The sequence below is a fragment of the Lontra canadensis genome, unplaced genomic scaffold (genome assembly GCF_010015895.1).
Source record: "Lontra canadensis isolate GAN:19392208 unplaced genomic scaffold, GSC_riverotter_1.0 scaffold138, whole genome shotgun sequence".
In the NCBI taxonomy this organism is placed as follows: domain Eukaryota; kingdom Metazoa; phylum Chordata; class Mammalia; order Carnivora; family Mustelidae; genus Lontra; species Lontra canadensis.
The window spans coordinates 46094-59607 of NW_022631132.1; the positions used below are offsets into that span (position 1 = coordinate 46094).

Below are 13514 nucleotides of genomic sequence, written 5' to 3' on the forward strand. Positions count from 1 at the left end.
TGCCAGCATTAGTGACTGGATTTTTTTTTTCCGGTTATGATTAGTTCTCATCTCCCTGTCATCGTCGTTGTTGTTGTGGTTGGTGATGGGGGTGGAAAGTTGAACTCCACGTCTGAGGACAAGAGATCCCGGGGATGGTGGGAGGTGGCGCCAGGGTCTCTTGGACTGGCCTCCTTTGTGTGTCACCAAGACCACACCTGGGCCCTGGGTGGCCTCAGCCTGTCTGGAGGAGAAATGAGAAAAACCCAAATCTCTGAGCGCCCCCTCCGTTCCCCTGTGTTCTTCTGTCTTCCATAGTATTTATTTTATTAGTATTTAATTTGTATTGTTTCATTGGTTTCTGATAAGTCTGTATCACTGTGACGATTTGAGACAACTTGTTGTATTGAGGGACTTTCTTCACCTTTCTTTGTCTTTCTTGATCAGCTCTGGAGCTGCCCCCTCCCTCCAACAAAGTGACTCCCAGGTTTGTTTTCACCCCACTGGGGAGGGGGCAGGAGGGGCTGGGGGGTGCTGAGGACCTGTGACTAATGAAGGTGGCTGGTGCTGGTGGGGGGTTGGGGGCTTGAGGGTAATCCTGAGGCTTTGGTGCTTCCCCCCCCCAATTTTTTTTTGTTTGTTTCACTACCTGCCCTTTGCAGCAGCCCCACTTTCTTGAGATTAGTGTTTCTGGGGAGGGGTAGATTGTAGGGGGAAGGGGTTAATGGGTCACTCTATTTGCAGAGAGTCAGGAATGGGCCTGAAGGCTAAGATCGCCCCCTCCTCACACTTCATTCACTGCTCCCCTCGGAGTGCACAATATGGGCTCGTTCCGCATCTCCACCCTCCTCCTCCAGCCACCGCACCCCTTCCCGCCTTCACCCTTTCTGGATGCTGAGTCTCTCAGCTTCCAGCCCTTGACCCTCCCCTGTCCCCCTTGCCAGACTCAGCACCCCCTTCCTCTCTCTCCTCCTTGCTTCTCCCTCTGTCCCCCATTCTCCTTTGGAATCTGCAGAGGGTCCTGGGATGGACTGCCGGATGTGAGATCCAGGCCTCAGCTGTTTCCTAGTTGAGGGCCGGAGGCTGGGCTCTGCTCCCACCGTGGGACCTGGGGCTGACTGTGGGGCCCAGCCAGGTCTCCTTCCTGGCCTCCGGTGCTGGGTTTGTTCTGGGAGAGAGAGGGAGGAGCTCGGGTGGTCCCTTGTCCCTGCCCCGCTCTGTGGCATTGTCTTTCCTACTCTTGTTCTTATTTTTCTACCAATTGCTATTTTTTCCAAACAATCCTTGTAGAGAGTATGTACCATCCAAAGGCAGGAGGGCCTCACTGTGGCCGGCTCTGGTTGGAGATGGTACAGTTTTATTGTACAGGTGCTAAAACAACAACAACAAAAGAAGAAAATGGAAAAAAAAAAAAGACAAAAAAAAGGCAAAAAAAAAAAAAAAGCCAGTTTGAGGATGGGACAATCTGTTCTCTGGAGACTCCTGACCCATGCAGGAGCATTGGTGGTTATTTTCTTTGTATTGTGTTTGTTCTTTGTTCCCAGGGGGAAGTTCTAGGCCCCCTTCTGTAGGACTGCTCCCCACCCCCACCATACTGCCCAGTTGGTTTTGAACAGTTGTTCTCCCTTTTTAAAAAAAATATATATACATATGTGTGTGTGTGTATATATACGGATATATACACACACACATATGTATATATAAAGTTGAGGGGTTTGGGTTTTAATTTTTTGGTTTTGTGGGGGTTCATGGTATTGTGTGATTTATTTTATGTTTGCCTTTACCTTTTTGCATTTGGGTGTGTATTCTGGCTGCCCTTTATGTTTCATTTTAAGCAACTGGCTGTGGAGTCAAAAACACTTGCATACTGAAAAACCTGTGTCAGGGCTTCTGTCTCCTGTCTTTACTCTTCTCCCTGTATTGGCTCTTCCATGGTTAAAACAGATGGGCATCCTGATGAAGTCAATGGGAGCCCCTGATCCTGCCTTGCAGTTTGGGTAGCACAAATGAGGACAGGGTGGCGGGGCTGGTGAACATTGGAGCCACTGGGGCAAGATCTGGAAAGAAAAGGCAAAGCAGGGGCACATCATGGGGTAGAGCGCGGGGGGTGGTGGGGAGAACGGAGTCCCTGCATCCGTTTAGCCGTGGTGTGTGCGTGCGTGCGTGTGTTCCTTGTCTGCCATAGGAGTAGCCGAACTGGAAGGAGGAGCCCTCTTTTAGGTGGCTATGAGGAACGATCGTCTTTAACTCAAGGAAATCACCTGCTTGCTGGCTCCCTTGCCCTGGGCCACCCACATCTGCATCTGACCACACAGTCTTATCACTCCCACACTGTTGTGCCCGCGCTTCCCCTGCCCACCCGCACGGCACAGGCCTTCCATGGTTCTGGCTTCCTAAGACCCAGCTACTGTGGAGCCAAGATGCCCATCTTAGATTTTACACCTTTCCTCCCCACTTCTGAAAAACAGTGGTAGAAGTTCCAATTCCTTCTGACCGCTGGCTCCAGAATGGGCCCGTTCCGGGTTGAGGGGAAGGGGATGTCTGATAGGTCTGGGCGTTTCAGCTATACTCTTAGGACCTCTCCCTGTGCCTTAAGTCTCTGGAGAACCCTGTCGGTGTACAGGTGAGGGGATCTGTGGGTCTGGCCAGCCGGAGCCTAGCCAACCCTGGGAGTGAATTGTGAGCTGCCCTTTGCTCAAGCCCCAGGAGCACACTTCGACCCAGGTCTTTCTGCCCGATGGAGGAACATCCATTCCTTTGAACCACAGCGTTAATCTTCCTCATTGGCCTTCGCTTACCCACTTTCTGATCTTGATGCTTCCAGAACAGTTGCTTTCTCATGTTCCCAAACAACCACATATCAGCACTGATTTTAGCTCAGTCCTCCGTTTGGAACTTGCAGTTAAGAAATCAGATCTGTCAGTAGGTCACGAAAGCTCTGTGGTGAGGGCAAGGATTCAGCTCAAAAAGATGGGCGAGAGCCGTGGGGTGGTTGGCAGGACTTCTGGGAGAGGGTACCAAAAGCTGACACTTCAGTAGAAAACGGGAATGAGGGGTGACAGGGAAGCGTCTCTGAACTGAGGGGACAATTGGAGCAAAGGCTTAGAGACAAATAAGAGGGTGGTATGTGCAGGAAACTACAAGCCACCTGAGTGTCACTGCAGCTGGAGGGGACAGAGCCCTGCCAGGCATGCCAAGGAGCAGAGCTTGGACTTTTGCCTTAGGTGATGGGGAACCACAGGAAAACTGGGTATAGAGGGGTTTTGTTTGTTTGTTTAAATAAACTGGTAACGATGAGTTGGAGGTGTTGGAGGACGGAGAGGAAGAGAGGTAATCACTTGAGATTCAGAAGGAAGGATGAAGGGAGAGTGGTGACAGTACTGACTATAAGGCTTTCCGCTTAAGGCAGGAGGGAAGATGCTGTGGGCAGAGTCCGTGTGACCCCAAAAGAACAGGAGAGGAAACTTCCGGGGGCCGTGGGCAGCCATGGGCAGCCGTGCGTATCTGGGTTTGGGTGTGTGGACACACATGGCCCTTTATTTCCCTGCAGAAAAGAGGCGAGTTGCGAGCAAAGCCCATCAGCAGCTCCTTGTTTTCTTGCCTTTGGGCTCCTTTCCCCACACCTTTCCGAGAGACCCCTCACTGCCCTTCTGCTGGGGTGGGAAGACAAAGGCAGGAGGTATGGGCTGTGATAGGACCTGCATGCCTGCTCCAGACTAGGCTGAGGGCGGTGGCCTCCCTCTCATTAAGTGGGCCTTCTCATCCTTCCAGCGGGCCTAGGGGAAGGAGCCGGCTTCACTTACCGCCCAGGCTCACCTCAGGTGGGAACCCAATCATTCTCAGTCTTCATTGCTCCATCTGCCAAATAGGTCTCGACTGACCCACGAAGGAAGAGAATCGTACTGGGCAAACACAGCTGTTTAGCTGAAGTTAGTTCCTCCTACCTGCCAAGGTCACAGTTAATGATGGTTTTACCAGAATGTTCCTTTTCGGGGTGCAGGGTTACAGGGAGGCCCTGTTCAAGTCTCCGTGTTTCCGGCAAAAGGACCAGCCACTATCTGCGCATCCCCATTTGGGTTGGAGCGGGGCGAATTGGGCAGTAAACTGCCCCTTCCACAATCTAACAGTGAAGCTGTTCAGTGTTCTATTGCGTCCTGCCCCTGCTAAGACGTGTGTGTTTGTGCGGGTGTGTTTGTGTGTGTGTTTTAGGGGGAATGGGTTCCTCCCCAAGGGCGGCCTGCTTAGCTGCCCAGGGGAGGTGCCCTGCTCCGGCCTTCTGGACCCCGCAGCGGGGCGGGCCAGGACTCCACGTGTTCTCCTAGACCCCGGGTTTCCACCGCGAAGGAAGCTGGCCCGCCGCAGTGTCGGGCCGCCAGGTGCCGAGGCCTCCCTGGCTCCGCACCAGCCCCGCGGGGAGCCCGGGCTCACGCTGCGGGTGGTCGGGGCCCTCCGCTGGCCATCGAACGCCCGCTCGCTCTCCGATTTCCAGGTGGAAAGCGGCGCCTCGCGGCCCCGCAGCTAAAAGCAGGCCGCGGTGGGGAGGCGGGCCGAGTCGCGCGGCCTGCGGCGGGCGGCGGCAGGCTTCGGCGGAGGCTCCCTCCCCGCACCTGGGGAGAGCGGCGGCCCGCGCCACAGGCTCGGTGGGCCGGGTGCTCACCTGCCGCTCGCGGAGGCCGGGGGAGGGGGCGGCGAGGAGGCGGGGCCGGGCGCGGCAGGCCAATTGGGAGAGGACGTTCAGCCCCTGCTAAATTCTCCCTGGAAAGTGGAGGGTGGGGTCGGCGGGGCTGGTGGAGTTCGAAGCTTCGGAGCCGTGGGAGGCCTTGGTGGGGCCCGGAGCCGCCCAGGGACTGTCGGGGACGCAGAGTCCGGAACGGAGGAACGGGAAGACGCCGGCCCCACCCCAGCCGCCTCTCCCATCCCGGGCTCTCCCCAGCCGTCGGCCCCTCATCGCTAGCTCGACGGCGCCACCTGCTGGACGTTGGTCCCCACGTCCGGCGCTCCTGGGGCCGAGGCTCTCGGAGCCTGCGACTTTCTGGGCCTCTCGGGCGGGAGAGCGGCGGGAGGGGAATGAGCGCCCACCTCGGGTCCAGGAGCTTTGGAACCAGCGACAACCGAGCCGCCTCTAAAAATACATTATGGGGTCAGAAAGACCCATGCTGGTGAAAATAACTTCTCGCCCCGCCCCTTCCATTGGCCGTAACATTTCTGCCACTCGGTTCCACCCAGGGGTGAGGAAATGGTGCTGAAGCTGTCGGGGGAAGGGGGCGGGGCAAAGGGCGGGAGTTCAGGAGTCGCCCGCGGCTCCCAGTGACAGCGCAGCACAGCTGGAAGCCGCCTGGAGGAGGGGAGGGCTCCTCCTCGTCGATCCTTTTTGGGAGGGGGGAGCGCAGACGCGCGCAAAGCAGCAGCTGCCCGCAGTGTTACATGAGGGGTCCAAAAGCTGCGAAAGCCCCGAAGTATTGATTGATTTTCTCCTCCCCCTTTTGCCTGCCACAGTCTAGGGCTGAAATCCCCATCATTAGAGACAAGACTCATTTATTCTTTCCATAAACATTTATTGAGCACCTACTGTGTGCCAGGCACTGTGCTAGGCGCTGGGGATACATCAGTGACTAACACACAGTCCCTGTCCTTGAGGAGCTCACAGTCTATTGGAGGGGCAACATACATAAACACATAGCTAAGGAGCTACCATGTGCCAAGTGCTACAATGAGAGGTATACGCCAAGTGCTGTGGGAGCCCAGAGGAAGGAGTAACACAGCGGCTGCTGGGGGTGAGGAGAGTGTCTCCTGTCTCCATTACACCATGGCAGAGGCAAGGATGTTGCTGCCATGTGACTCTGGTGAAAATGAACCTGTCTCCTGAGGGTCTCCGCCAGCCCTCTCCCATAACTAGATCAGCACAGGTGAGTTGACCAGATTAGCTAATTTAACACTTTGAATTAGGAAAAGAAACTGGACAGGGAAGTTTCTTTAGGGGCAGGGAATGTTCAAAGTAGTAACAAGTCTCAGGGGCAAGGCTGGGGGGTGGGGATGGGGGTACCATGAGGGCACTGAACCAGGGAGGACTGGCCCGGGGCAGTGAAGCACCTAGGGTGAGCGCCTGTGCAGAGGGGAGGTCAGAGGTCACCAGCCTCAGACTTTAGTCCCCATCTCTCCACCAGCTCAATCAGTAACATTCGCTGGTGCTCACTAGACGCTTCGCATTGTGCCCTGCTCTGTGGGTGCTATGGCCCCCACCCCTCAGAAGGGAACACACTAACTGGGGAGACAAAATAGGTCGTCACTGAAGATTTAAGTAACAGTTTGTGATTATAACAGAGAAGATGTCACAGGCTGTTCGCGATCAGTTGCCCAAAGAGTGGCAATTGCTGCGAAATTAGAACGAACTCATCTAAGGGTAGGCTGGTGTGGAGAAGCAGCTTCCACACATCAAGACTTACGGATGGGTTCGATTTAATCAGTACTAGCAGGGGGCGTGGAGCACTCTGGCTGAGCAGAACCAAGTAAAGCAAAACCACAGAGGTGGGAAACTTCGAACAGAGGCAAGCTTAAAAGGCCAGCAAATCCCTGGGACTGGAGCCATCCTTCAGGCGACAGGGAAACAAAGTGAGAGACAACTGGGAAGTCAGCTGGGACCTCCTGGGGAAGGGCCTTGCCAGGTCAAGGCCTTGGGACCTCACTCTTGGCAGTTACAACCCTGAGCCCCCCAAGTGCTCCCTCCTCCCTCCTCTAGGACCCCTGGCTGGCCTGGAGATGCAGCAAATACAGGGTTGGTGCTCAGCTGCCCCGAACAGGTCAGAGGCTCAGTATTCTGAGTATCACCCCTACCTACAGCCAGTGATGGTCACTGAAGGGTTTTTAGCAGAGAAAGAACAGAACGGGTGCTTGCAGATCGGAGGGGATGAGACAGGTCACACTGTGGTGTGTGTTGATGTGTCTGGGAGGGCGGTGAGCTCTGGTAAGTCTGAGTTAGGCTGGAGGCCCCGGGAATGTGGAAGAAAGGCTAGATTTCAGAGACGTGGCAAACGGCCTGGACTTCAGAAGATGGGGGAGGGGACAGGGTCAAAGGAAGGCAGCCATCAGATGGCTCTGAAATGTCAAGCTTAGAAGGTCAGGAAAATGGTGGCATAATGAACAGAAATAGGCAAGTCATGACAGCTTTTTGTTTGTTTTTTGAGGGGAAAGGTTGTGTGTGTGTGTGTGTGTGTGTGTGTGTGTGTGTAAAGACTTTAAAATTCATGTTTTCAAAAATCCCTGTTTGCTAGAGGGGCTGTCTTTGAGACATGACAGGCATCTGGATGGAAATGTCCAGCCAGCTGCTAGAAATGTAAGGAGGGGCTGCCGCCCTCAACTTCAGACCCGTCCCCAAAGAGGCAAGCCAGAGCCAGAAGAACGGAGGAAAGCCTTTGGGGGGGCACAGCCACACTTAGAGCGGCAGGTGTGGGGCCACAGCAGGAGGGGGTGGGAAGTAGTGTCTTGAGCTGCCAGGGCTCTCGGGGACTGAGAACTGTGAAGAAGACATTTGATGTCAGGTAAGGGTATCAGTGACCTTCAGATGATGAGTTCTGTGAAATCGGGGACTGGGGGCGGGGCAAGGCCACCCCCTAACCCACCTACCGCCTTTGTGCAAATTTTTTTTTTTTAAGGTGACCCTTTTGCGGGATGTTTCACTTTCCACCATCAGGAATTTATCATAATAAACGGATTCTATTAGAAAAAAGCATTTTAATGCCAAGTGCTGGAGATGTGTAATAAACACACCTGCACACCCATAAATGGTTCTTTCCAGAGAGGGGGGGACAAGAACAAGAAGAGAGTGGGAGAGAACACAGGAGGCTTGGCAGCGACCAGGGGAGGTAGTTAGTTCAAGTGGATGGTTTTCTACTGAGGACATAGCCAAGGGCCTGGGCACTGATTCACATTAACCAAATTCACCAGATAAGAGAATTGTTTCTGAGGCTGACACGTCTCAGCTCTTAGGTTTGCCCCCAATTTGGCTGGAGAGAGGCAAGCTAATTCAAAGAAGGGGAAGGAGGAGTGAAGCCGAGGGGTTCACTTAGGAGAGGATGGGTTGAAATGTCCTCAGAAAGGGGGAAGATGGAAGCAGGGGACCAGGCAGAGATAGAAGTGTCATGCGGGCTCACACCCGCTGGCTCCTGTCTTCTTGGTATAGAGTCAGGGCTAGGTGTGGGAGTTGGCGATGAGGGCCAACGGTCCACTCAAGGTCTGCGGTAGCCACCGTGGGGAGGGGGGTTGGCAAACCTACAAGGTGAGTAGAAAGCAGGCTGGGCAGCGGGCACGCACGGGCAGGAGGGGAGGCAGCCTCAGGGTCCGCTGCTCCACGACTACCCTGGCCACGCCGGACAGCAGAGACACTGGGGCAAAACTAATGAAGAGGATCCCCGGGTCGTGGGGGGTGGGTAGGCCAGTGCGCCAGCAAAGGCTGGTATTACAGCCCAGGCCCTTGACACAAACATTCAATTAAGCCAGCCCTGCGTGGGGACTTCGTATCTGGGTCCGACCCTGTCCCTTTGAACTTCGTCTTCCCCAGCACACACATCCATCGAAACCCTCCTCCCCTGGATCTGCTCCAGCTCTGTGACATCTCTCCCAGTCTGGGGGATCCAGCCTGTACCCCATAGCCTCAGGGCAACTGAATGGTTTGTCCAAAGGGAACTAGAGAATGCTTTCCCTTAAGAAAAAAACCCGCCATCTCTGCAGCTGCCCCAGAAACACACACCCTTGAAGACCTCACAGCTACACCCCCATCCTCCCCAAAGAAACAGAGATATAGACCCACGAGTACACACAAATACATACAGAGATATTCACATATGGGATAGGAAATTCCCCGTGGAGGGAACACAGACGGCGAAACAGCCCCACGAAAGGACTCTCCCCGCACAGCCCCTGCATCGGCCCCAGCCACAGACTTCTCTGGAGGTTCTTTCTCCCTCCATCACCCGGTCAGCCCATTACCCTGACAAGAGCATATCCCCTAGTGCTCTTGAAGGCCACGGTCTGATGCCAGGGACGCTCAAACTGGGCATGGTGTGGCCACGGTGACACCGGGCAGGGGTCGGGGACAGGGGATCCGGTGTACTGAGATCCCACCGAAAAGTAAGGGCAGATGTCCTGCTTCAGTCAGTCTCTACTAGAGGAAGTCCATATGAAAATGATACTCAACTCGGCCTGGTGAGGCACGCTTCCCCCAGCCCATTCATTTATATGTCATGGGGCTCCATCTTGATAAGAGAAGTGGGATTGAATGGGGAGAACGGGGCAGGGGTTGGGGATCTGGTCAGCAGGTTCCCAGAGGTGGTCACACTAGGCTCAGCCATAAACAGGGACCCTGAGCCTGAGGAGAGCTCAAGTTCAGCCACTGGAGTCAGCCCAACAGTGGGGCGGCTGGGAGAAGAGAAAGTCTGGTTCCCCAGAAGGCTCGGATTGTGGGAACCCCTTGAAACCACCTGGGTGGGAAGTGGCTGAAGGTGAGCCCGATCCCTCAGGAGCTCCCTCAGGGTCTCTTCGGGAACCAGCAGCCCCTCCATCGGGGCCCCAGTCACCATGCCCTGCACATACGAGGAGGGCCTCAGCGGCCCCTCCTTGACCCCAGAGGCTGCGGTGGCACCGGAAGTCCTGATGAAGGCAGCGATGACAGTCCCGGGGGGCTGAGGGCTGGGCCCGGCTGGTCCAGCCCCTGCAACAGAGGATGGCACCGGGTTGGTCGGAAGGTTAGCCCCAGCCAGAAGTTGGGGGAGACCACTGAGAATCAGTGGAGCCCCTGGTGCCGCCACCTGACTTTCTTGGAAACTGGTGTTCAGGGGGAAAGAGGCCTGCAAAGTGAAGGTGTCCTTGAAGGTCGAAGCTGGTGGAACGCTCTGAAGAACGAGCTGTGTGGAAGCAGCACTGGCAGGAGGCCCGCTGGTCAGTACTGTGGTCAGTGGGATTGTCTGCAGGGTCAAGGCGGAGCCCGACCCCACTGGGGCCACTCCCAGGTGGATGTTGCCGGGCACCGAAGAAGCACTGAGAAGAAACAGAAAACAGGTTTGGTCAAGGCGGGAGGCATCTCCCAGCGGGCTAGGGAGGAGGGGGCAGGAGGGACAGAGCTGGCTGGAGGTGTCCTCTTTGTTGCTGCATCAGCGAACGTCCACTGAGCACTTAGTAGAGGTCAGGAATCAGCCCAAAGGACCGACATGTGGTACTTCCCTCCGTCTTCTGAACAGCCCATGCACTGAGCAAGATTAATAATCTGATTTTGCAGCTTGAGGAAATGGGAGCACAGAGAGGTTAGGTAATATGCCCGAGACCACACAGCTAGTCACAGGCATCCACATCTAGGCCTTCTGACACCAGAGCTCCTGTTCCTCACCACCCCTCAGAAGGGCACCTCGCCCGCACCAGCCCACTGAGTGCCACACACACAGAGCTCAAACCCAGCCTTCTCAGGGAAAATGTGGAGACACTTCACCTGGACAAGCAGCAGCAAGAGCTTTCCAGGGGGGCCTGGAGGGCCTGAGGGAAGCACAACGGGCATCTCTGTCACGTTCTCTGTTGCTACTTTTCTGCAGTGGAGGGGGCTTGGGCAGATGGGCCCTGACATGGAGGGTTCTGGTGACAGCTGGGGGAGCACTCTGAGATAACTGGAACACCCCCCAGCTGGTGACAGACGCCACACAGATCAAGGGCTAGCTTTGCCATTATTTTGGTGTGCAACTGTGGGCAAGTCACTTTTCCTCTCTTGACCAACAAGGACTCCACTGGCTTCCCAGGGATTCTGTGAGGTTCCCGTGAGACTGGAGATACAGCAGAACTCGGCAAGAGGTTGAGAACATCCCCCCCACCCCCGACACGAGGTACTCCGGGAAGACAAGTAACAACTCTGGGGCCCTTACCTCACGGCTTTGGTGAGTCTGGCCTGGCTCTCTGGGAGAGAGGCCAGCACAGTAGAGGTAGTGGGGATCTCCTCATCCGCAGACAGTCCCAATTCCAGATTCGCAGACGGCGGTAAGCCAACATTCTGAACCTTTGGCTTCTCCCAGGAAGGGCCTCCCTTGCCCTGGGGAGCAGCTCTAGCCGAGACCCTGGAGCTGGCTCGTCGGGTGGTACTGGTGGAGGAGGTGGAGGGAGTGGAGGCCTGAGGGGAGGCCGCCGTGACTTCAGTTCTCTCCTCATCATCTTCGATCACCACTAGGTCCTTGGGCATCTCCTTAAACTGGTACACCAGCCTCTGCCCTTCCACTTTGGCAAGGATGCCTCTTTGGTAGTAATATCTGGGGGACAGAGGGCAGGGCGTGGGGAGTTAGGCAGGCACACACCGCCCTCCGGGGCAGGGCGAGCGGGCAGTGGAGGCTGGCCTGACAGCCAGATGCGAGTCTCAGGTCAAGGGAAGGGGTAAGGCCAACTCTTGGACTTTGAAGGCTTTTATGAAATTTCTGAGGACCCCCCCCCCCGCTGAGGATACGAAGGGCCATGAAAAGCGGTTTCAAATGCTAGCCCCACCCTGTTTTGGGGCAAAGGATAAGGGGGGAGTGAAGGATGGGAAGGGATGGCTGGTGGGGAACTCAGCTGTCTCCCAGCTTGCAAGACCAATGATGGGTAATTCAGGTCTGTCTCCCTAGGTCTCTGGCCAGCAGAATGCCCTTCGTGGGGATGGGAGGCCCCAAAAGGCTCTTCTCTATAAAAAAAGAAAAAGCTAAGACGGAGCTATAAGAGGGAGGGGACTGTGCCTCCCAGAAGGTGTCTGGGGATGGGCTTAGGGGCAAGCAGAACCGAGCATCAGCAGACCCTAAAGCAGGAAGGACGTCTTGGAGGAGAAGAGCTTGGTAAAGCCCCCAGGGCAGGGACTCAGCGCCCCAGCAGCTCCTACCTCAGTGCCCGCCCCATCGTCTCGTAGTTCATGTCAGGCTTGTTCTTCTGCTTCCCCCACAACTTGGACACAGCTTTGGAGTCCACCAGCTTAAAGATGCCCTTCTCTCGCTGGGTCCACTTGATGTACTTCGGGCAGGTGTTCCTGTCCTGCAGAAGCGCGAGGAGGAACTCCCACAGGTAGATGGTGCTGCCTGCAGAGGGCCAGGTGGTGAGGAGCCACCCGGGCAACCCGACCCCCTTTCCACCTGGCCTGACTCCCAGCCCTACCTTTGCCATCCTTCGATTTCTTCCGTATGGGGATGCTGGGGTCAGTGACCGGTGAGGTACTGCGGTTGCCCTTTGTCTTCCGGACTGTGAGGGGAAGGGGGGGAGCAGGATGAGGTTGAGACCATACAGAGGGCTCCAGGGCAGGCTCCCAAGTGGGGTGCCATGGCGGATAACGAAGAACCAGGTCACTGGGGCCAGAGGCCCAGGATCACTGTCTGCAACCACAGCCTGCGGGTTCCCGCGCCTGCCCAATGTCCCGCCCTCTTGCTGGGGCCCCAGAGATGCACCAGAACTCTACTGCCCGGATGGCTGTAAGTGTAGTACTGACAAATGAGTCACCTTTCGACGAACCCAACCCGCCTGGCCTGATTTTGGAAAGGAGAAGGCAGCCTAAAGGTGCAGCTGTCGTGCCGGTAAGCATGAGACTGGGGTTTGGGTCACCACAGTGACAAAGCAGTATCCGGCAGTCCTTGCCTGAGTAAATCAATAACACTGGGGGCTTGGGAAAGCCCAAAGTCCTCTCGCACAAGCTCTACAAGGTCTGAGGAGGAAGATAAGCACACTGCATGAGGCATCTTTTACAGGCAGAGGGCCCCAGACGGCCAGGGACTAGCCAAGGGGCCAAGCCCGGTATCCGAACACCAGACTAGGATGCAAGCCATTGGGGATCTTCGGCATTTCTGCACAAGTTTACACATAAGCTGGGCTGACAGGAGGAGCACGGGAAACGTCATGGTTTGGGCAGGCCAACCAATGAGGCCAGGCTGTACAGAAGGGAAGACTTTTCATCCATCCCTATCACACCAGCTGTCCTCTGAATGTGTCTATGAGCCTTGACCCACTCACGCCAGACAGTCTCACTGACCTGCTCCTCCTACTGCACCCCGCTGAAGACAGACAGACAGACACACACACACACACACACATACACACACATTCTCTCTCTCTCTCTCTCTCTCTCTTACTTCTCTTCTTTGATTTTCCAGTCTTCTTGGCACTTTCCTCTCTGGGGACCTTCTCCTCTAGACAGTGCCCCTCCTGGTCATCAGTGTCACCTGCCCCGCTCAGGGCATCAGGCTCAGAGACAGGAAACAGATAGTTGGGCAGAGTGGCAGCTGGAGCAGAGTCCGAGTCCGGAAGCATTTCGGAGGTGCTGACTGCAAGGAGAAAGGCCTGAGGTGCCTGAGGCCCAGTGCGGGGCAGGAGTGTGGTCTCCCGGCACGTCAGAGAATGGGGGGCTCCCGGGGAGGACGGAGGAGCTGGCCCCCACGGCCCCAGATACAGGATACACCTGAAAATGCCTCACGTGTCTCACACCACAAGGAGAGGAAACATCTGCGGGGTTGTGGGCATGAGCTGGCCCCAATCACGGCTGCCACATTTATTGCCCACTG

General features: G+C 55.9%; 1 protein-coding gene across 2 annotated transcripts in view; it reads right to left on the reverse strand.

Annotated features, from left to right (window-relative positions):
• Positions 1-5513: 5513 nt before the first annotated feature.
• Positions 5514-13514, reverse strand: part of ELF4 (E74 like ETS transcription factor 4) — a 41337-nt gene continuing 33336 nt past the window's right edge. For both annotated transcript variants that reach the window (XM_032843348.1, XM_032843349.1), the window contains exons 5-9: positions 13086-13277; positions 12121-12204; positions 11852-12044; positions 10878-11255; positions 5514-10008 (exon numbers count right to left, since the gene is read on the reverse strand). In XM_032843348.1, the coding sequence (XP_032699239.1) occupies positions 9207-10008; positions 10878-11255; positions 11852-12044; positions 12121-12204; positions 13086-13277 (1649 nt within the window). In that variant the 3' untranslated portion in view covers positions 5514-9206. The remainder of the gene's footprint in view (positions 10009-10877; positions 11256-11851; positions 12045-12120; positions 12205-13085; positions 13278-13514) is intronic.